At 34.6% G+C, this 23,804-nt stretch overlaps 2 protein-coding genes across 7 annotated transcripts; both read right to left on the minus strand.

The window, feature by feature from the left end:
• Nucleotides 1–162: 162 nt before the first annotated feature.
• On the minus strand, nt 163–16,373 carry LOC149724623 (protein diaphanous homolog 2-like). Of its 6 annotated transcripts, none has more exons than XM_089892216.1 (23): nt 16,141–16,373; nt 15,762–15,932; nt 14,275–14,382; nt 12,187–12,332; nt 10,990–11,134; nt 10,209–10,339; nt 9,575–9,857; nt 9,121–9,239; nt 8,694–8,810; nt 8,375–8,452; nt 8,051–8,156; nt 7,805–7,930; nt 7,012–7,582; nt 6,587–6,780; nt 5,998–6,134; nt 5,678–5,780; nt 5,402–5,543; nt 5,046–5,171; nt 4,699–4,862; nt 4,351–4,489; nt 3,834–3,935; nt 3,323–3,502; nt 163–1,052 (listed from the first exon to the last, which is right to left on the minus strand). In XM_089892216.1, the coding sequence occupies exons 1-23, from the start codon at nt 16,174–16,176 to the stop codon at nt 778–780; spliced, it is 3,699 nt and encodes a 1,232-aa protein (XP_089748342.1). In that variant the 5' UTR covers nt 16,177–16,373; the 3' UTR covers nt 163–777. The 6 variants fall into 6 exon arrangements, 5 of the variants coding, with proteins under 5 accessions (XP_089748342.1, XP_089748344.1, XP_089748343.1 ...); XM_089892217.1 differs by lacking the exon at nt 163–1,052 and adding an exon at nt 1,471–2,052; XR_016386476.1 differs by lacking the exons at nt 163–1,052; nt 3,323–3,502 and adding exons at nt 1,847–2,052; nt 2,405–2,859.
• A 1,251-nt stretch (nt 16,374–17,624) lies between these two features.
• On the minus strand, nt 17,625–23,063 carry LOC149724624 (NEDD4 family-interacting protein 1-like). Its single transcript, XM_089892229.1, has 6 exons — nt 22,897–23,063; nt 20,638–20,743; nt 19,875–20,035; nt 19,412–19,609; nt 18,634–18,703; nt 17,625–18,360 (listed from the first exon to the last, which is right to left on the minus strand). Exons 1-6 carry the CDS (start codon nt 22,936–22,938, stop codon nt 18,257–18,259), a joined length of 681 nt encoding a protein of 226 aa, XP_089748355.1. The 5' UTR covers nt 22,939–23,063; the 3' UTR covers nt 17,625–18,256.
• Between the last annotated feature and the right edge of the window lie 741 nt (nt 23,064–23,804).

The following is a 23,804-nucleotide window of genomic DNA, read 5'->3' on the forward strand; positions in this document are numbered from 1 at the left end:
TCGAATACAGAAAGAAAATCAAAATAAAACAACCAAGAGAAGGAAACTAGCAACAAAATGAGTCATTCAGAGTAACAACGACCTATGAACATGTTTTTGTTTCTATGTGTAAACTAACACCCCTATCAAAAGTTTATATTTTTTCGCAATAAAATCACAGAACAATATAGGGGATTTTTATTTATATACACGGAAGTTAAAAACTGGTAAAAAATCTTAATCATGTTAACGTTACATTAATTGTTTGATTGCTGGGGGTTCTAGACATAATCATATCAATATATTTGTATTTCAGTTGTTTATCCAGACTGATAGCACTTGGCGAGAATTAATAAATGATTGTCATTAAAATACAAGGTGATCATGCCTTTGTATACGCACATGCTAACTACAATGGAATATAAAAAGTAAAAGATGGGATTTGTTTTAAACAACCGATGCGAAAAATTCCTAACAAAAAGAAAAATCAATTTTCTAAATACCTTACCACAGGATTGAATGTAAATTGAATTTGTTGCAACAGAATTGTTGGGCACGTGTGGTGAACATAATTACCAATATAGCACTGGTGGGGTTTATATGTATGATGTTGTTTTGCATAATAAGATCCCCTTTAGATGTGTTGGGTTAGATTAAGGCAGCAAGGCGACATGTATGAAAATATAACAAGGGGGAACACTACATTAAAATTGAAACACACAATGCTAAAATATGTTGAATTTGGTATTTATGCAGTGAGCATACAAAGCATTATATCGTTGTGAAGGCTAGGGGGCGCTAGAGTGCGTTTAATTGCGCGAGCAAATCATCTGCGTTTCCGCCGATCGGTTTACGGGCCCGCCGTTGGCCGACTGATGATGTTTTCGCGTTCGTTGCTTCCTCCATCGAGTGGTAGACGGTTCGTTTGGGTCCGTTGGAAGGTTTAAACACAGGTGAGTCAGTTAAATCATCCGCGGTCACGGAATCGAGTGAAATATCGATCGCTGTCGTTGATGAGGGACTCATTAAGTGCCGACGTGATCGGGATCTCTCCAAAGCTCGAAAATCTCCGCCTGTCATTTAATATAAAGTTTAACAAATATTTGGAAACATTCAACATTGGGGGCATTCAGGGCAGTTAAAGTCCAATGAAAGTTTTCAAACTATTTTCTTAAATAAAAAAAAGTAACATAAAAATTTGTAAAATCCAAATTTACAAAAATTTAAATTTTTAAAGCTTTACAATAATTCAGATTTGTTGGCCACTTAAACACTGTTAAAACGACATTGATATTCGAGTTATCTCCTGTTAAGCCATAGTTAGTGAGAGATCTTAGCTGTTATATGCTGTGCATGTTATTATAAACATAATATCACAAGGTTCCTTCATGTAATGTTAGTGACGGTTGTTATACTTCATGGAAGGCGTATAAGTTTCAAATTTTTTCGAAAGCAGTTTTTTGAAATCCTATTTGTTTTCGTCACGCTTAATTTTAATATGGTGTTCAATGTATTTCTGTTTTCTCGATTGTAAAAAGTTTCGTTGCGTCTTGTAACTTTTAAACAGCAAATGTTGAAAATAATTTGAAAACCTATTATTGTTCTGTTGATACGCCATCCTACATGGTTTCCACACCAAAAAAATGATGATTAATTTAGTCTTGAGCAACATTGGTCGTCTACAAGAGATCTTGTACATATTTACAGCAAAGCAGGATAGTAACAATGAGAAATCATTATAGCTGAATATGGGAACGCATTAAAGTTATGTTGAATCAGATTTTGACAATTCTCTTAGAGAAAAAATGAAATGATTCAGCTAAACATGTAAAACTGCGATGATATGTTGTTTCTATGGTAGACTGGGCATGTCGGATCCTCGTAACATCCGGAACGTGAGGGGTTTCTCCACCGTTTCCGCTTCAGCGACTGTGTCGATGCCGTTAGTTGTTGTTTCTAACTCGGTGGTCGACTGCAACACACTTTCAAGATCCTCCCCTTGTGCGAGACGACTCAGCGAAGTTGTTGTGTTGCCACGGGAACGCGATCGATTCCTCACGATGTTCGCTGTTACTGTTGGTTTGGAAATATTGCCTATTGTGACATCATATAATGTGAGATACAAACACTAAGGTGTTATTGTTATCGACCAATTCTATTTTTTTAATGTGGATTTTTCCTCGAATTTTTAATATTTTATTATTAAATAAGTTTAATTTTCTTTCTTTAGTTTTAAAACCTGCAACTTAGTTTTGAAAAACAAACAAATAAAAGAGCGACAAGAGCTAAAAATGCCAAGTAGTATTCGTAAAACTTATTTAAAACTTTTTAAAATTTGATTTACAACAAAATACTTATAAATTTAGTTACAGCAGGAAATCATAGAAAATAAATAAATCCACGGTTGCAAAAATAAATCAATCACCTTCAACGTAAGATTGTTCGTCTCCTTCCACATGCTGGTGGGGGGCATGCTTGGTTGGTTGGTTTGGGTTAAAATAAATTCATTTAGCTGGTGGGGAGGGGGGGTGGGGGAAGCACGGAAGAAACATTTGAGATATTTGACATTGATTGAAAGTTGTAAGAAATAGAAAAATCCATATAATGGGAAGGAGAAAATAAATTTGGAAAACTTGTACAGTGATAGAGATGATGATGATACGTTGTGGTGTTGGCTTCATGCTAAAGTTATATCACACGATAACTCAACCCAACAAGGATAAACAAAACATAAAACACTCGATATTGTGCATGGTCGTGCAAAAAGAACACAAAGTAAAAGCGACAAGGAGCAACATTGGTTGGTTGGGCGAAACATATGTTGCGAAAATATTTGGGCAGTTTTACTCACAGGTAATTTGGGAGGGCGCTCTCGTAATTCTAGCGGAGAAATTTGCAATTGGTTTGTTAAACATAGGTTGCTAAGTATTGCTATATGGGTGTTTTGAATCAAAAGTAAAACAGTAAGCATATGCAGGTATTTCGTATCTATTTGGACTTGACAGCAGGCATGAGGATCATTTTATAATTCGACAATAAATCCCCTTATATATATATGCGACTCTATATGGGTAAAGTCATACAGTAGGGTAAGCCAGAAAAGTAGGAATTGTGACAGAGTTGGCCGTTTGTACCATTTATAAATACAACTAACAACTGACTGCGTCAACAAAATAAAACATCAGAGTGATTTGTTTAGTTTTCTAGATTATTTGTTTAGTAAAACTTAATAATGTATTAATTCATGCTGTAAATATTTCTTGGTAAAGTTGAAGACGGAACCTTGTGTTTTAATATATGTGGTTACTACACGTGATATATTTGTACAACCATGCGTTCCTACCCCCTTTATAACTTTTGCTTTTCGCTTCGAATTCATGAGCTTGGTTCAGCGAACGCAACATGTTTTGTGCGTTGGAACGGTCAATACTGCGCGAGGCACCTAGGGACGCACGGGCCCCTTGTTGGGCACGTAAGTGGGCCATGGTTTGGCCCGGACTTAATGTCGCACGCCTGCCCTCATCTGGGTGGACGAGTTTTAGGCAAACAAAAAAACTTTTAAAATCTTAAATTTCTCTTCTTGGTAATAAAGATTTAGTTTTGAGTGTGAAACCCATTGGTATAAAAAGGTTTAAATACTTTGGTTTTAAACATAAGATCATCCGTTTAAATAAAATGGTTATTATCTTTATACAACCTATATTGTTGCTTTGCTTAATATTGTGATAATCTGTGAAATAAAATATTTTAAACAAAATAAAAAGTTGCAACATGGCTAATCAAAGCTAAATTAATAAAACTGAATTAAATCAAGAAAATAATATTCAACCTTCAAAGTTTAACACAAAGTTCACCTTTATCATTCCTCGGCGTTCTTCTTCTTCCTTCCTTCTTAAAAGCTTTCCCAGACGACAAAGCTTCGAGTAAACTGTCCATCACCCCCTCTTGGTCGCCCTCTGTGGTCGAAACGAAAAATATAAAATTAATGAAAATTATTTTTCTAAATAATATTAAAAAACAATAAAGTGTTTTGACTGGGCATTAAGCTCATCAACAAATTCTATTGTTTTAAAAATAAATACTTTAAAACTAACACAAAGAGCAATGTATAAGCATGGACATGAAACAGATCAAAATGCTGTATTTTCATCTTAAAATTGAAAAGCATGAAAAACAATGACATTTATATTGTTTGTTTAACATAAAAAAATATTTTTATTTTATAACAATTTTATTATAAAAAAAAACATAATAAAACTGTTTTAAAGTTTGTCTGTGAAATCAAACCGGTATGGCATGTAAATGGATATGAAGTTTTTCTAAACAACTGAAATATGTAATGAATCCACCAAGCATGTATTTCACCATCACCTGCATCGAGGTCTAAACCTGCGGGCTGCCTTCTTTTCTTTCTCTCTTCTTTCTCTTTTTCTGCTTTCTCTTTTGCAAGTTTTGCCTTCCTCTGTTTCTCTTCAAGTTCTTTTCGCTGTTGATTCTCTTTCACAGCTCGCTGCGGTAAAATAAAAGTGACAATCATTTGAAAACCAAACTCTGCTGAAGTTATAAATCAAATACAAAACAAAATAGAGTAAAACTCATTTGGCTGCAATAGTTTTGTTAATAAATTAGTGGTAGATTTAAATACAAATTTAAAAGTTTTTATTATTATTTAGTTTTTCCACCACATTAAACACAGTTTCATTGATTTTCATCTTTTACCAGATAATCCTCCCTGAAAACATTCATCTCTTGGAAGAAATCTTCCATTGGTTTCTTCTTTATATTGAACGAGAAGAAATCGGCGACGGAAGCGAATAATGACGTCATATTCTCATGCATGTCTTGCAACAATGAAAATTGTTCCATAGCTTTCTTAACAAAGCTGTGATGGAAGGCTAAGGAAACCTAACAAAAATGCTCATTTAAACAATACATTATTTGCAATTTTTTGACATACAGTCAAGAAAATGAACAAAACACATTTTTGAAAAACAATTTTAATATTATTGTTAAATAAAAATAATTTAAAATGGTTGTGCTATTAAATTTTTAGCATTGAAAGGATATCGAACAAATTTCTGAGAATTTATCTTCTGGATCTTTTGGTTTTTCCAAAGCTTTGATATCTTTCTCCATTAGTTTCAAACCAGCTTCCATTTGCTTCATGTGTTTCGTGAGTTGATCACCAGATACTAAAACATAATACAGGTGTTTATTGATGATTATGTATTTATGTTACACCAAATATTAACATTCACCAGTATTTACCCGACACCATGGGCTGGACTTCTTATTTGTTTTATATACCTTTGTAGTCTGTATGATTTAGTAAAAAAGTCCTTTTTTTGAAATTTAAAAAATTTGACAAATATGGGGGGTGGCTGAACCACTGGTTCTACCTCGCACTAAACACACAACTTACCCCTGTGTGCTTTAGGAACATGCTTGAAATCATTGATGAATCCGTGAACTTCACTGTATCGCTTCTCCTTTTGTTCTTCAATCATGCTAGCGAGGAAGTTGAGCATGTTGAACGTATTCTCCGTGTTTTTCGTGTCTTTTAACTGAATAATAGATAAGCGGACGATTGCAATGTTTTCTGTTTTTTTTTCAAAATGCAACAAAGTAGCGGGAAATCATAATTGTTTTTAAAGTAATTTATTTTGAAAGGATTGGAAAATTAAAAACTTCAATTTACCTTCGTGAGATAGCTGATATCAAACGCAAGTGTTTGTGCGTTCCTTGAACCCGAGTTCATGTAATTACCAATCAACAACACCAGCTCCAAAAACTTCTTGAACCTTGAAAGCACAAGATTAAAATATACGGGAAAAATCATTCTTGTCAAACATAGGGTGGCGGGGTGGGCGGGTTAACCATTGAATTTTCTGCACACAACCAATAAGTTAGACTTGTTTCACAGGTTTGTTTGTCTAACTATCCCTGCCTCCCCTGTTTAGAAACATTTGGCTGCTATATTTAAAACTGACCATAAACACCCACAATACACTGACTTACTTGTTGCTTTTCATGATATCTTGGCAAGCTGCGGTGACGGCCACGATATCCGGTTTGATGTCGCTCACCATTTCATCGAACTGACGAATGAACCGAATGTGCTGCAAGCGAGGGTGAAGTCGCTTGATTTCACTTATCTAGAAAATATGGTTTCATAGTAGGGTGGGATAATATGTTTTTATTCTTTATTTATCAACAAATCTGGTAGTATACAAAGAATATTTCCCAGTTAATATTTCAACTTAGTATTTACTGCTTGTGGTTGTGGGAAACAAGCCTTCAAAATATCAATTTTTCCAGGATTTAATATTGGCCAACTGTCCTAATATTCAACAGTGTGAGGTTTAAGCCCAACGACTAAAGCATGGGGAACTTCATCTGTTTAATGCTGTTATTTGTATAGACATCTAACATCAGGGTGAAAATGATTAAGGTGTAAAACTAGGATCTAGGGTTCTACAAAAATGTCACTAGCTTGATAGTTATAATATTAAACTCTCATCGGTAAAGTAACCACATGGGGGCAACGAACTACCAGTTTCGAATTGTTAGTTTTATAAAATTAAAATAGATTTAATTAAACACTCACGGTGCAAAGGAATTGCTCGGCTTCCACCAAGTCATCGTATTGTTTCTTATACTCGGACACCGCTGATATCATCTCTTGCTCAGGTAGTTGTTTCAGTAGATTGTTGATGAGTGATTCATCCATATCGTCCGTTACACCAAGTATCATGGTCTTCACTTGCGCGTACGGAACTTTCAACGTTCCAAGGAAGATTGCTGGGTGGGAAAGTTGATTGGTTGCGTTAATATTGTTAGAGTTTGGAGAAAAGTGTTGTTTTAAATAAATGTTATAAATTCAATGGTTTGAGGTAAATAAAGGGTTATTTTATATCTCGCAGAGAAGTTTCTGTTGATAGAATATACTTCATAATTATGATATATAGATATGTGGTGACCATACCAAACATGTTGGAAATTTATGGAATCTGAATCAATGTAAAAACTCACATAAGTTTTGGGCGGATTTCGAGTCGAGTACTTTCAGTTCTTTAACCTTTTTCTGTGGTTTCTCCACTTCTACTGCCTTCTTCGTGACTTTCTTTTGCCCAAAAGTCGCCATGAGCCTCGTGAAGAGATCGGGGCTCTCAAATATTTCTTCCTTCGCGGATACCCAGAAACTTTTCTCCTGGATCGCGTTCGATTTCATCTGGTTCCAGTTCATTCGCTTCATTACTGTCTCAGGTTTAAAGACTTTTTTCTGGGCCATGCCACCTGGTAAGCGGGGTGCGGCTGGGGCTCTTGGCATTCCTGGAGGGGGCGGTGGTCCACCACCCGGGGGTGGGGGAGGAGGAGGAGCACCTCCCGGAGGAGGGGGCGGGGGTGGTACCCCACCTGGAGGGGGTGGGGGTGGTGGAACACCTCCAAGAGGAGGAGGAGGGGGTGGAGGAGGAGGCGGGGCACCTCCTGGGGGTGGGGGAGGTGGGGGTGGAGGGGGAACTCCCCCAGGAGGGGGTGGTGGTGGGGGTATGGATCCAGGGGGAGCGGCTGAACTTCCTTGTGGGGGGCCACCAAGTTTAACCTGGTGGAAGAAATAAGTTTAGAATGTTTCCTATTCTATATGGGTGAGGTCCTACAGTAAGGCATGTCATGGGACTTGAGATTTAAGCCAGAGTTGGTTCATTACTCCAACATTGTATATGCACATTCTATTCTATATGGGTGAGGTCCTACAGTGTGGCATGCCATAGGACACCATGATTAATTAGGCAGGGAACGTAGATGGTTGGGATGAATGTTTCACCTTCTCTTGCAGCTGCACGATCAAACTTTCTTGTTCTTTCAACTTCTTTTCAATTTCCATCAACTCGTTGTTTTTCTTGTTGAACTTAAGTTCCGCTTCTTGTCGTGCTATTAACTCTTGCTCAAACTAAACAATGGGCAAACTTAGGTTGGAGCAATACATGTGTTTCTACATGAGTAGGTTCTTCCCATTTGAACAATGGGAAGATATCTCTTATAGTTTTGATTGTTACTTATATTAACAAACCTGTTTCTGGCTTTCCGTAGCTCTGTATTCACTTTCCTCCACCTTGGCTTTATCAACAAGTTGATCGATAAGCGGATCAACATCGACCTCAAACCTCCTGCGATAGCTGGGAGAAAAGTGATGTTTAGATATGTCTTCTCCGATATTGATACAGAGCAAACAATATACAATGACTTGATTACGTTAATATTATAATATATGAAGTATTTGTGTAACATTGGGTCGGCGACTACAGTTTTGTGTAGCCTGCAATATGTAACCTCTAGATGGCGACAGGGTGCCATAGAAACCCAAACACAAGAACCACAGTAATATTCAACTCACCCAAAATCTGGGTCCATTCCACTTCGATGTAAGATGATTTGTGAAACACATTCTTCAATCAATCGGTAATATTGTGGTCTGTGGGTGGGAAGGTATTATAGGTAATTGTTCTGTTCCACACTACTACTTTAAAACAGTTTAAAAAATTCCATTTGTCTAAGATTAAGTTATTTTATTAGTAAAATAATAACTGCTGTAAAACTACTAAAAAATGCCATAAACGGCCAAAACAAATAAAGAAATTGCTGCAAGCTCCAACTGCAACAAAATTGGTGTAACTAAATGCTTGGTTACGTAAACCTTATAAAGCGTGGCCTACCTCGCCCATTCATCGTCACGGATGCTCAACAAATGTTGCAGCACGGATAAGAAGAAAGGTTCGCTTGGTGTTCCTGCTAACGTGTTTTGGACAAACTCGAATATCTCAGAAGAATCCGTGAAGATATTTGTTAAGGAGAAAGTTTGGTTAAAATGTGGGGAAATTAATTTTGTGGCAAATTTAAACAAAGTTTTGGGATATTTTGGATCAAGAAGTAAAACTCGAAAAAAAAATTAACAAAATGTTTCCTAAATTTATATAAAAATCACAAATGTGATTCAGATTTAAAAATAATTATATTATTATTGAATCGATTACTTGACATTTTCTCTTTTGGTAAAATTTATCTTTTATTGTACAAGCGTTCGTCTGCTATTAATTCTAAGCAATACATTGTGGCTTGGACAAAACAATATATGAAGGATATTGGAATTCTTGTTTGACGTCATAATATCGACCGACCAACTCATCAAAGTCGCCGTCACGATGTTCCTCAAATACTCGGAGTTGGATCTTTAGCTCCTCGTTTTGACTCTTTTTTAAATCCTGGGGAATTGAATATGAATTCACAACCAATATACCTATGTAAGTAATGTATCTACAGTAGGCACCAAACCTGGGGTGGCAGGGTGGACATGCCAACCCTCGATTATTTTGGCACAATACTAAAAATTGTGTTACAGGCATGTATCTAGTTTATATAAAAAAGTTTGTTGCAAGCATTCACATTAAGTAAGAGTGAAATCGTATAAAATGCAACGGAACCTGAGATATATAGCAGAGTTGGGAATTACCACGAAACTGTAAACCTTTATCTAAACATTGTTCATATCACTCACTGTTTCCACAATACCCAGTATACCCTTGAAACATAAACCTACCTCTAATATATGTATCAGCCCAGCTCTCATGATCTCGTTACGAAGGTGCATTCGGAAGTCTAACTCATCAGGCGTGCACACCAGCACGTTAACCAACTGTAGACACGCCACTCGTAACTGCGGCCACTTCTCGCCACCCCTCAACCCTTCTATGATGGCATCGAACCTCGTTGGACCAACGGGTAACACAGCGTTCTGTTTCTGCAACTCCGTGATCGATCCTTGATGGAGAAGGAGTCCGTTCTCGTGGCAGATCGTGAGCGCTTCAAGTACTTTGTCGTGTCTGAATGCATTAGAATGGAATAAACCATTGGTATAAAGTAAATAATGGAATACAATTCGTGATTTGTCAACATTTTACTCGCAGATTGAGTTATAATACGTCGATTTAGGACAAATAACACATAATGGCTACAAATTGTCGATACAAGGTTCTGGGCTTGAATATTTACAACTATTCTTCGGGGTCTAAGCCTTACAGATTAAACTTTCCAAAGCTAATGTTCATCAAGGATCTGGTGCTACGAAAAAGTAAGAGACCAAAATCAAGACCAACCAATTGTTGTATTAAAGATATATAGAGGTATATAGTACGTCTTACTCAACAATCTATACCATCTACGCCACAACTCACCCATCCTCCAGCAAACAAACAGCCGCCACAAGCTTAACGGTGTCGGTCATCATCATTTTGTTCTTGGGGTCGATGGCTCGACACAACGTGACGATCCCGTTCTCTTTCTCAAACATATCGCGAATCCCGTACTAAAGATGGGATGGGTAAAATAAACTGTGTAGTATATATATATATATATATTATGTAAGTATACAGTAGTATTACTATGTGCGGATCCCGTACTAAAACTAAGGCAGATAAAACAAACATACTGAGTATAAAATATACCATAATATGTAAAAGAACATAGAAATAAAATGTGTGTATAATACTGGGGTGCAAAATACCAAGTGCCAGCTTATCTTTATTGTTTAGCCAAAATACATCAATTGTTTTTAAAAGATGAAACATTAAGTGTTCATAATTTTCATTTCAAAAATTAATAAAGCTTGGAAAACACAAACAGTATTGCGTTATAATTGTACACCGATATTTCTATGAATTTCATGTTAATTTCAGTTCCTTCAGTCATTACAGTACAAATGTCAAACAAGGTGACATTTACAATATTACACTATCTACAAAACCTATGCATTTACTACCAGGTATGCACAATATATATATATATATATTAGTGTATATTTGTATCTATGTGCCATAGGGCATAGACTATATTTATTACAGCCGTGGTTACAAGGCAGAGAACTTGTAATATTACATTACACGCAATTACATCAGCCATATAAAAGTACGTGCTGTGTCATAAATGATTTATTTAACAAGGGAATAAATAAATTACCCTGTTGTTCATGAAAGCCTTGAGGCAACGAATGATTTCCAGTTTGATCTTGTTATGGATTTCTGATGTGTAATTGTTGTCGTAACAATCGTTTAGAATTCGTAGCAAAATATCAAGACCCTCCCGTCCAAAGTTTTGAACCCAACTGGAAATTAACATCATATTATTAACTGGAGTTATAACACCTCAATTGTGGTCTATTATATGGATAGGCTTTATATAAACACAGGGGAGGCAGGGCTAGTTCGACACACAATCATATTAATCTAACTTGTTGGTTGTAATGTTTACTGATTAATGCAGTGCAGACAATTAAAGGGTTAGCCTGCCTACCCTGGCACCCCAGGTTTGGTGCTTATTTAGATACAGTATTGATTTACAATGCTATGTTCAAGTGACAAACGCTACACGTGACCTCAAGGGGAAACAAACATAATTAATGATGATGTTGAACAAAGTAATATATGGAAGCTAACACAGTACAAACATAAGCTAACATAGCTATGCATGTACATACATAGTAATGGTAATGATATAATTAAATGATAATGTATTAATATATAGTAGGGTGGGGGAAGATGGGACGCCTTAAACACATAATTTCCAAATAACCTGATCGTGTTTTAAAGAATTAATAACGGTCTGTGGAAGTCGTAAGGATACGGTTTCATAATTATTTGAATGTTATTTGTTTACTATCAAATGGAAAGGGAAAACAAAATGAAAAGGTGTCGCATCTTCCCCCACCCTGCTATAACATAGATGTGGCCAGAAGCATCCTGGCAAAGCAGAAGCTGTAACTAACTACGATGTTTTTCAAATGCCAGACGATCTATTTATAACGATGTTATTGAGCAAACTTGAACTGCCAACCAAACAATATAAACAGACATACTTGTTGGTATTAAGTGGTTTGTGTACATACCATGGGTACCAAGCAATCTTGGCCCAATCTTTTACAAAGTCAAGACACCGAGTAAAAGGTAAAGGTTTACGCCGCATTTTTTCCCATGCATTACTTTATTAAAATTATTTGCTAGTTAGACTAATTATTGCACTATCACGGCTGTATAGTGTTTGTTTTAAGACATGTTTGTGAGGTATTAAGTCGTTGATGCATTCATACCAGCTTACCAGATACTCATGGGTACCCTACACACATGTTAGGTGTCCATGCACCAAGCATACAAAGCTAACCTGAGTGGGTTGCTGTTTAGTGAAACACGTAACGATTCCAACACTTGTAGCAACTCCCGGCTACTTTCACCACGATAAGATTCTTCTTTACGAACCAAACTCTGCATGTTGTAGATGAACTGTTGGGGGGTCATGGCTTGTTCTCCCTGTAAGATGGTTGGTGGTGAAAGGGGTGTTGCATGTCATTGTGTTTGTTCACATTTTCAATTATCAAAAATATAATATTAATATATATATATACAATATATACATTTGTAGATGCAATCCTTATAATGGCTGGTGTCATAATTAACTTCTGCAACAAATTGAAATGAAATTCTATTCACTAACTTTTGATTGACATGTCATTTTGGTGTTCTATTACGACACCTTACCTGTTTATAAGACATTAGTTACACATGTGTTAAAACAGACTAACATGAATTAATTTATGATATTTTTATTGCAGAATAATTAAAACCTATGACAATGTAGGTCAGTTATTCACAAAACGCATCAAAGTTACTAAATAATAAGTAAACATAGTGTTATAGCGACAACTTTAAACAATACAGTAATTTGAGTGTAAGGAAAACATCTTTCCATACAGTATATAATTCTAGCTTAAACTATTTGCTGCTCTCATTAAACTTGCAAAATAATATTGTTTGCTTTGTGTGAAATTGAATAAAACTATGATTTCAAAGTTTGTTTTGTAGCAAACAAATTCACATCATCAAAATATGCTTAAAAACTTATATTGAATAAATAACCCATATATTAGATATTTGGATGGGCGGGCTATCTATGTTATTATGTACATAGCAGTAATCAAATATTGCACCCACTTTTTAAGGTGGTATGACATTATAAAGTTTGAACCCCCTTTATTACAGAGGTGGTGATTCATTTTATTATGCAGTGCATTAAACCAATGACGTGTGTTTCAATTGAGTTTCAAACTCGCTGAATAAGATAAACACCACCAAGAGCCAATGTCTGGGTTCAAATAATTTCCTGTGACTTGTGGGAAGATATTTTATGTTTCAAACCTTCAATCGTGGAACCTTAGCTATGGTAGTTACACCATGTGTGGGCAATTGTGGTGTTATGGCTATAAACTAAATAAGGCCAAATATATTATAGTGCCCCCATATAAAGTACAGGTGGTATGCGAATATTGAAGTGTTGTTTAATTTATTGCATTTTTATTTCTCTTGTAATAAATTTATATTACATTTGCTTGTTATATTATGGTTTCCTTTTGTTTAAATACAGATTGATCAAAACTGTTATTTAAACAAGCTGTCAAAATGTTGTAATGTCATATTATGCCAGTATTATAAACAACAAACATGGCTTCAATACATAAGCTAACACGGGTATGCATGACCGGGAACAATAATGGTATCGTATGTGAATAATCTAGGTATCTTAAGATATACCAGTGATGTATTAATTAAAGGGCAATAACATGGGGGGAACGCTCTAAACTATAAAATCCACCCTAGTTTAATAAAAGATAGGAGTCCATGCTAAATAATAACAACAGTAACTCCATTCACACAGGAATGTAATGGAATAAACAGCAGGGTGGTAACGATTTGTTCCAAGCAATAAAATGTGGGTGTCCTTTCCATGTACTTCATAAATAGTATCAATATTGGAAACCAATGTTTACACAGGAGTGAATGGGTGGGATCCAACGCCAGGTTAAATATTGCGTAATTGCCAATAATTAACAACAAACTAGGAAACAGGTATTTAAAGACAAACAAGTGATTAACACCGCTATAATTTGCCAAAGTTAAACGAGGTTACGATGGGCAACACCAACGACTTCAACTTATTTATCTGTGAAGTAATCATGGGCATTAAGTCACGAACAACTGAAGCAATATTTTACAAAATAAAGACTACAAGTTTAAATCAAAAGTTGAACGAAATACACAAGTTGTGCAGCATGAATTATAACACAAGTGTTTAACAATGCTGTAACCTGCCCTTTATAAATAAGGTTAACAATGACCAGTGTAGAGAATTTGTGGCATAAAGTCAGCAGTCAGGTGTATAATATATTGTTATAAAAGTTGTGAAGAGTATTGTTACCTTTACTGTAGTTGTTTTATTCAACCACTGGACAACCATGCTACGTTTAATCTCCAAGTCTTTGCTTCGTAACGGCTCCTTTCGTTCCTCAGCTAAATTCATATCGTCCTGAAACATGAGATGGTAAATACAACGCACACACATATGTATGGGGGACTTGAAACATAATGTTAACATATTGTACATGATATTAATATGTTGCTGGTGTGTCTATTATTATTATTTGTAAATATTATTTAGAGAGAAACTGAGTTGTACATTACAATTGTTCTTAGTTTGTAAAGTAAGAAAATATATTTCATTGTCTGACAATTACCCGTTGCTACATTGACGTATGGTTTGAAACCAAACATGGCCTTTAAAGGTTTAATATAGATCAGGCATCTACGTTGTTGGATGACATTTAATGTTGCTTTGTGATGGGTAATGTATTTTTTAGATATTAAAACAAATATCTACATATGTCATATATATATATATAATATGATTTTAACAGACTAACCAAAGAAAGTTATATTATGTATATTAAACACAAAAAAGTGATTAGGGCACAGCCATTAACTTTCTATGGTTTGATCGTTCATTTCAACGCAACTTGTATTATAGGTGCATAACATTCTACTACACATAGCATGAGTTCCATGTAAGGTCTATATTAGTTGTTGGTAATTTGGATGATTCATCTGACGTAATTTGTCTGCATGAAGACAGACGTAAGCAATATAGGCATGGAGTGTAATACCTCAACATTCAAGGCATTGCATAAAATGTAAAATTGACGTGAAAAATAAATTTACAGAAACTTGTCAATATGTGTGTTGGCAACCAAGGCGGAATCTAGGAATTTTCTAACTGGCTGTTTTCAAGAAAATGTTTAAATAATATAAATGTGTATATATATATATATATGTAACATCCTAATGTGTTAAACATTCAACAAAATGTACAATATTTGCCATTATGATAGCACGGTGTGGTGATTGACAGGTTATACCAACATTGTGAGATTTTGTAATTAAACAAAAGTAGGCTGAGTTGAAATAAAGTTTATATTAATGAATATACAACACACAGTAACAGATCCCATGCGTTAATATGTTAAAAACATAGATTATTTACAAACGTTAATTCATGTAAGTATACCCAATACACCTATTTGTTCAGTGAAATTTTCACCAATAAAACGACTAAAGAGAATTTTTTAGGAAGAATCTGAACAATATGCGGAATTCCTATAATAGGCTACACATAATTTTCATAGATCCTACATAAAATTAAAATATCACAAATTCATGCTGATGTGCTTAACTAAAAGGCGACAAACATTTTAAAATCCAGGGGAAGTAGGCACAATGCTGTGACATAAATCTAAGGCTTCATTGTTTACTGAGTGCAGAAAATTCCAGGGTAGCCCTGCCCATCGTACCTTCCCAGGTTTGCTGCCTATGGCCTCACGTTTTACTGAAAAAAACATTGAAACAAATTACCAGCATTTTTTCAAACAGCGTGAGGACTTCCCTCTCGGATAGTTTGGTGGCCACCACATCAGGGATCATGTTATCAGTAGGATGGTCCTCAGATATTGAAGGCGTCTTATACGCATATTTGTCTTTACCTTTCTTAGGTTTTGTGTTGGCTGATGAAGCAAAGCGATCCAACTGGAAAATAACGATATTTATAAATAAAACTATTAGTTAAATAATTTAATGTTGGAATATAATATAGACCAGATATATGTAAAACATTTTTAGGGAAAATAGAAAAGTAGCGCATTTGGTTCAATAGAAAAACTTTAGATGTTACAAATACATGATTTTGTCAGTTACATACTTTGTAACACCTATTCCACATTTCAGAAAAACTTACGAATTTGGATTTTCGCTTCGTATCGAACTTGTCCATCTTTGTGGGTTGATGATATTTCCAATAATTCAATTATTTCCTTGGTTTTCTAACTTGAGTTTATTCCATGTGTTATATGGTACCAACCATACACACACGTTATTCCAGAGTAAAGATACTTAATGCGAATGTTTTGAACAACCTAATCAACTACTGAAGTAATGTATATTCCCTGTGATAAACAATGAACATTTGTTGAAAATATTTAACTTATTGCATTCAGAGCAATATTAATGAAATGGGTGCGGAATAACTTAATAACTATTTTACATAAAAACTGCAAAAGATGATGGAATCTCAAAATGTAAATTAATAAAATGAGTGAAGCTAACTGTTTTTTATGTAGACCTTCAGGTATTAAGTACATGCATGCTAAGCTTATTGTTCGTGTGAAACCAAGCTATTCATAAAACATGTTCATTTTTTATTAAACCTGGATTATCTCGATAAGCTGATAATATTATTTATGGAACATTAAACACATTAAGGTATTACACAGACACACAGTATAATACAACCTACATAATAATGGCAATATGGCAGTTCTTCATGCAATCTTGGGCATGTAAAACGTATATATTATGTGTGTGTATACAATTGTTATAAAGTTGGTGAAAAATACAATCCCAATCATTGTTAAAAAATCCAACTTTATTTTGATACGGATTTAGTTTGTTGTTTATCAAGTTTAAAATACGAAGACTTTAAGATTCTATGTGTGCATATAATACAGACCGGTATTATATTAATATCCATGAAAATATAACTAAAATGATGGTTCACTGATATTGTTATAAACAGAAATACAATAGAATACCAACATGTTCATAACAAATTACTTTATAAACAAGACGTTTCAGTTTGTCAATAACGTAAAGTAATGATTAGAACAAAATGTGGTTGTTTTTCTTTTAAAGTTTAATTTCTAAATTGTAAGGTTTAGGTTACGAACATTGAAACATAATTTCATTGTTATACATTATTACGGTATACGGTACCTCTTAAAATGGGTATGAATATAAAACACACACATATTTTAACGTAATGTACCATACACCTCATACTCTTACTAACATGACATATTTTTACCGCAAAAACTTTCGTTTTCTTTATTTATTTCAACCTCAAATATCTTTCAACACTTGGGCGTTTGAGATGAAAATAAATTTTCGATTCATTGCTTCACCCTGTCCGCAAGGTGTCGCTGTAAAATACCTTGGGGTTCTTAAGAACATAGCGCCAGATTTTGTTTGGAAAAAATCCACACAGTCAGGTATTTGCTAAAACTATATTCCCAAAATAACCCTGTAACTAAATTGCATTAGTGCAAAAAAAGAAAACATTCGAGTGCATTCTCACAAAATCACCTCCATCAAATTCACCTGTCTTTTACACAACACAACTTTAATGAAACACAAACCTATTTGTGCACATTACCGGTTCAAGGATAATATTCTGTATTCTGTATTAACACCAACATATTGAAATCTCAGGAACAATTCGAATAGCGCATTCAGTGTAAATATTCCAAAACAGGGTTTGATTTAGAGTCAAAACATAGAAGTGAAATACAAACATTGGATGGGCCAGTTTGAATACACTTGGAGAACAGAAGATTTGAATTGGGCTAAAAGTCACCATTATTGTTGAACAAAGCAAAATACTTGTGAGCAAGTAATTGCACCCGTATGCAGTAATACTGTACAATGGACAATAACTTCTATACATTCGTAACAAAGATGACGCAGTTTCTACTTTAAGTACAATGAACACTTTTAAAGATTAATCTTAAAATAAATACACAACATTAAATTATATTCTATTTCTGCTTAGATAATCTAACATTTAAAACTTGTATCAAAAACATGATTTCTGGGTAAAATTAACATAAAGACCTTATTTTGAAGCGAGTAAATGAGTCATACCTATTATATCACAGATCAATGATATATTTACAATTAAATAGCTTTAGCATAAATTTAATCTTAAATTATCATTTTAATTCCAAGCAGCCTGCTTATTTACCATTTCTAGATTGGTACTATTAAAGTATTTATAATAAGCTGTAACGTTGGGGCTTTTAGTAAAAGAACAGTCTGGCGCTTTGTCGCTGCTCCGGTGACAAGTTCCGCATTTTTCGAACTTTCATCCAGTTTAGAATTCCCTTCATGAATAAAACGACAGCTGCGAATAATGAGGTCAATGTGTGGTTAGTATGTGGTAGATGCTGTTCAAGGATTAAGCAGAACAAGCATTAACGCTGTTTGTAATGGACTACATACATTGTGGTGAAATGCTTTGTGATACATTGCCATCATATTTACAGTTTAATATACTTGATGCAATTGTTATAGGGAGTGGTGGAAATGACTACATGATATCTAATATAGCTACAAATATAGGCAAGGGTACATAAGATTACCATATACAGATATATTACATAAGGAACCATTATACCAATAAGAAAGAAGAACCACCACATGAAAAGTTTTTCATCATGAAAGTAACGCTGGTCTTGGTGGGTGTACTGGAATATAAAATAAAGGATATTTATAGCTCAGTGGTTAGAGACAATAACATATTAACAAATTATGTCCATTTTAATGGTGCAGCAAGCAAGCCTACATTGAGTATTTTCCAAGGTTGCAGCAACCCCTGGACTTTCCAATTGTAAAAAAGCAATTCATTCTCAAAATATTCTAAAAAAATATAAACCTAGTTATAGTTAACATAATTAATTTTCGCAAACCCATGGAACTTTATTAAATCAACCCTAACTGGACAATAATGCAAACAAATACACAAGTTTGCCTATTTGCTACTTGTCCTGTATATGACAAATATACAATCAATATATTTTATTGATTTTACTTTTAAAAATGGCTATGGACGATTACACTAGAGTTGCAACATAACTGTATTGATACCAATAGTAGGAAATGACACTAAATGTTTACATTTGTATGCCACGAACTTTAAACTAAGAATGATTGAGGTAATACCAGGGATGGACAAATTAATTAAACTACAAACCTAAACTTTGGCCATAATACTGCAATAAGATGAAGAACAAACATGACGATATATTTTGTAAGATACAACGTCCATAACTTTATCACTGAAGTTGGTTTTGGTTTTTAAACAGACATGTTTGAAATGAAATACACAACCATATTGGCTGTCATCTTTGTATTCAACATTACCATTAAAACTTTTTTCCTAAAAGTAGTTTTACCTTGAGGTACATAAGCCAGTTGACGACGGATAACCCAAACCCCGACATTGCTCCGTATCTTCCTGATAGATTGAGTAAAATGCAATAACCGATGAAAAATCCGAGCCAGTTAAAGAAGAAGGCAAGTAGAAAGGCTAACATGAACATGCAGTCGTTGCCGACCACGTAACCATCAAGGTAAATCTCATCGTTGTCCGTCTGTGAATATGTTTCGTATTAATAAAGAATAAACCTTGTACGAGTTACCGTGTATGAAACTTTGTGGGTGATTGTTTTTATGTAAGGCTGACAATTGAGACAACCCATTAATGACCACTGGGTTGGAGAAATTCCCATCAAGTGTGTTGCCCAAAGTCATATACCCCCACCCCATGAACCATAACCTCTAGAAGCAAGCCCACTAACCATGGAGCCAGTATTTTATGCGCCTACAATACTAATACATAGAACCATCTCATCTTACATCAGCATCAAAGTTGAAGAATATGTTGAGCATCTCCTGTCTTGCTTCATTCTCCTTCTGTCTCTGTGTATCTTCATACGTTGGTAGACTGGTGGCTTGTTCGTATGATGGAAGGGACTGGGCGACGGCTGCACTCATCTTTTGCTCAAATGCCGCAACATCTAAGTAATTTAAAGGTTGTTATCTACACCAGGGTTGTGGGGATCTTCAAACTGGGTGTACGCGATTGCATTCAGTTGCATTTATAGGGATTCGCAAGCTTGTTACTGCACTAAAACAACAATGTGAAGCAGGAAAGGAGTTGCCGTCATTAAATCCTTGGTAATTTTAGATTTGTGGTCACTTACATAAATACCTACCCTAGTAAACTTTTCACAAAAATTTGTTTTAAATCACAAAAAGTTTTTTATTGGAAACCCTTTTTATTTTAAATCAACTTTAGAATGAGCTCAGCATAGAACCATTGTTGTTAAAACTTGGTGCGCCTCTTAAATGTCAAGGAGCAACACAAACTCAAGTTCAGCCCTATTTAATACACTTCAAGTGACTACATATCATACAGGAAAGGAAGCTTTTAATATTCTTATATCTATTACTGTACCTACACTTGCATAAATTGATTTATTATTTGTAATAAAATTCCCACAGTTGGCCTGCCCACCCTGCCACCCCAGGTTTGGTGCCAAAGTCTCAATTAATACAATGACAACAAAAAACTGCTGAAACAATAAAATAACTTCTTTAAATAAAACCATCATCCAACCTTCAGGGGTCTCCACTGGTTGTGATGTCATAGAAACAGTTGTGACATCATAATCTGGTGGGTTGGGTGCTACAGTACTTGGTGCTTCTGTGTCTGTTTGTTCCAACTGCAGTAATGGAAATAAAGTAATTGTAAATAGCATAGAAAACAGGGTGTTTTTAAGCTATATACTAAAGTTGTTATCTTTATTTAATCAGTTATTACCAGTTAACCTGTTACTATAGTGGGGGGGGGGGGGGGGGGGAGATAGGACACCTTCAGCACATAATATCTAAATATCCTGGTCGTGTTTTAAACAATTAACAACGGTCCATGGGAGTTGTGAGGATACTTTTTTTATTATTCTTTGACTGTTCTTTGTTTACTGCCATATAGGACCAGAAAATAGAATAAAAAAGTGTCCCATCTTCCCCCACCCTACTATATGTGTACATAAATTCTTCACATAAGTTATGATGGGTAATTTGGTATCATAATTGATTCCCTGCATACCTATGTCAGACACCTATGATAAACATCCGTCACACTTTGTTGGTTGGTGTGTTTACAATACAAACCTAAAGTTCATGTGGGAAAACATTACGTAACATTAGAAGAATAAGACAGCATATATAATGGTAGTAAAATCTGTGTTTGTTCACTTTCATATTCAATTTTCTCTTGTTTTCAAACAAACGGTTAAAAACTTGAAATCAATACTGTATATTATTTACAACTTGTAGCTAAATGCACAAATACAGCCAGACCAGTGACAAATGAGGGGATATTTGGTTCATTAATAATTTAAGTTGATGATCACATGCTGGTTGTTGTTACTTACATTTAGAACACTGACACTAACAGTATAGTTTTGAATGTAAATAAATAAAAATAAATAACCTTCAAAATACATGTGGTGTTCAATATATAGTTGAATATTTATACATTTATTATTAACTTTTTGAGAATAACATAACATAATTTTTATTTAACTCTTCGAAAACAATATCAAATAATGAATATCATTGAAACAACGCAGAGTTTAACAGCAAAACAACAGTTGTTGAAATATAAAAGACATGGGAAGACTAGGCCTGACAAGAATAAAACCGAATTAACTTTCAATTGAATTTGTTGATTCAGTCACTGGGTGGCGACATTTTCCTTAGGGCAAAAATATATATATATAACTTGACTTCTAAATCAACTTTATCTTATACACATTTGGGCTCGGTATGCGGTTTACATAGAAATTCAAATTACAACTCATTTATGAAAATTTAGGTCTTTAAATATATCCGACAATTGAGAATTTAACCTCGTATACCAAGTTACAGCCTGGAGCAAAAGATTATCCATTGGCTGGATAATTATACAATTGTAATTATGACAAACAGAAGTATCAAACCTACATTGACTAACAAGTCTAACATCACCTTTTTAACCTTAGCTTATAAATCAGAATGAAAAAACATTTAAATTAAGAAAAATAAAATCTGGCATTACACAACTTAGGTAAATCTAGTAAGAATTCAGAATAAAAATTTTGGCAACTAGTTTGAATACTTTGTAAACATTAAAAATGCACACTAATTGTACCACAATATACGTCTGTTAATTACTGTTAGCAATATAGGCCATTTTGTTACAAAAGGACCAACACTACAGTAATTGTTGTTAACAATATTTAGAACATACATAACCATTCTTTTAGTTTAACGGGTTAAGAATCAGTCTAAAAAATATCGCAGTTTCTGACAAAATGTGGGCACTAGTGAAGAATCCTCCGGTACATAACAGAATAGGCTGGTGGAAAGTGTTAAAAGTTGGTGCTTAGGTGTTGATGGTTAGGGGGGTTAGTGGTTAGCAAATAAGGTGGGGGGGAACTCCTCACTAGCTCCAATTGCACTCTTACACAGATTTGTTGTTTAATTACACACACACACATATATATATATGGGGGTATCATTGGCATTATAAGTCTTATCCAAGCCCCAATTCACAGTACATCGGGTTCAAGTGGAACGATGTGTTTGGAAGCACTGAGTGACGTTTTATTATGTTTGTAATTTCAATAAACTAAACTTTTAATTAACATTGTTGTTCAGATGGTATCTTATGCTAATTTGACTGAAAGAACAATTTTGTTTTTGAAACGTTTTAATGACCCAGACAGCAGTGGCAATACAACATTTAAGAATGGTTGTTGTTTAAAGCACAAATGTTACCTATGAAAAAACAACTAAAGCAAAGCACCACAAATATAAACTTATCACTTACGACCGAATATCTTGGAGGGCCTTCTCTGGTTGGTTGGCTCATTGTGGCTGAACAACAATCCACCAGTTTTACATAGGTTTATTCCTTTTGTTTATATAAAGACAATAATCTATAAAATACACAAAGTAAAATTGAGGCGCTGGTCAAAAATCCTGTGTTCGCGTTTACTTTTGTTCGATATTAATATGATCTTTATGAGAAGTTACCGTTACGCGTCATTGATTTTACTTTTTTCTTTTCTCTCGTTTTATAAAGAGAGCATAGCAGTAATGAACGGGCACGTACGTTAGAAAACTAATTCCCAACCTGCCCGTGTTTTCGTTTATACTCACGTGATTTATGTTATAAAAGTTGTCGATCTGCATTCAGTTTGACAAGAATGAACCGCGGTTGGAAAATCTCGCTTTTAAGTACTGGATGGGCGGAAGTTCAAAAACATATAGCCGGATGAGAAAATATATTCCCTGCCAGCTCCTGTCCGCATTACAATGGGTCCGTTGCTCAGGACTGTACGTTTTTAGATTTAATCAAGCTTTGCAGTTTTTTTGTAAAATATTTATTTAGTTATTATTCTCCAACACCATGGTTCACACCAAAACAGCCAAAAACAAATGTTCGAAAATATTTGGTATCGGAAATCATTCTTTGACAAGTTTTAAGCATATTTTGTCAGAGTTTGGTGTAAGAAATTACCGCGTTTAACTCTTCAAATACCAAAATAACGAATTCGGTAAAATATTCGCTTGCCTTATTCAAAATGGGAGAAAAGCATTAAAAAAAACTTTTTTTAAATTTCACAGTGATTTAAACGCTAAAACATTATATCACTGATCAATCAGTTACACAGCAATGACATATCATATATAGTTATTGCACTCTAGTAATAATTTATGAAACTTGATTGATCA

This window comes from Ciona robusta, chromosome 14 (genome assembly GCF_009617815.1).
Source record: "Ciona robusta chromosome 14, ASM961781v2".
NCBI lineage: Eukaryota > Metazoa > Chordata > Ascidiacea > Phlebobranchia > Cionidae > Ciona > Ciona robusta.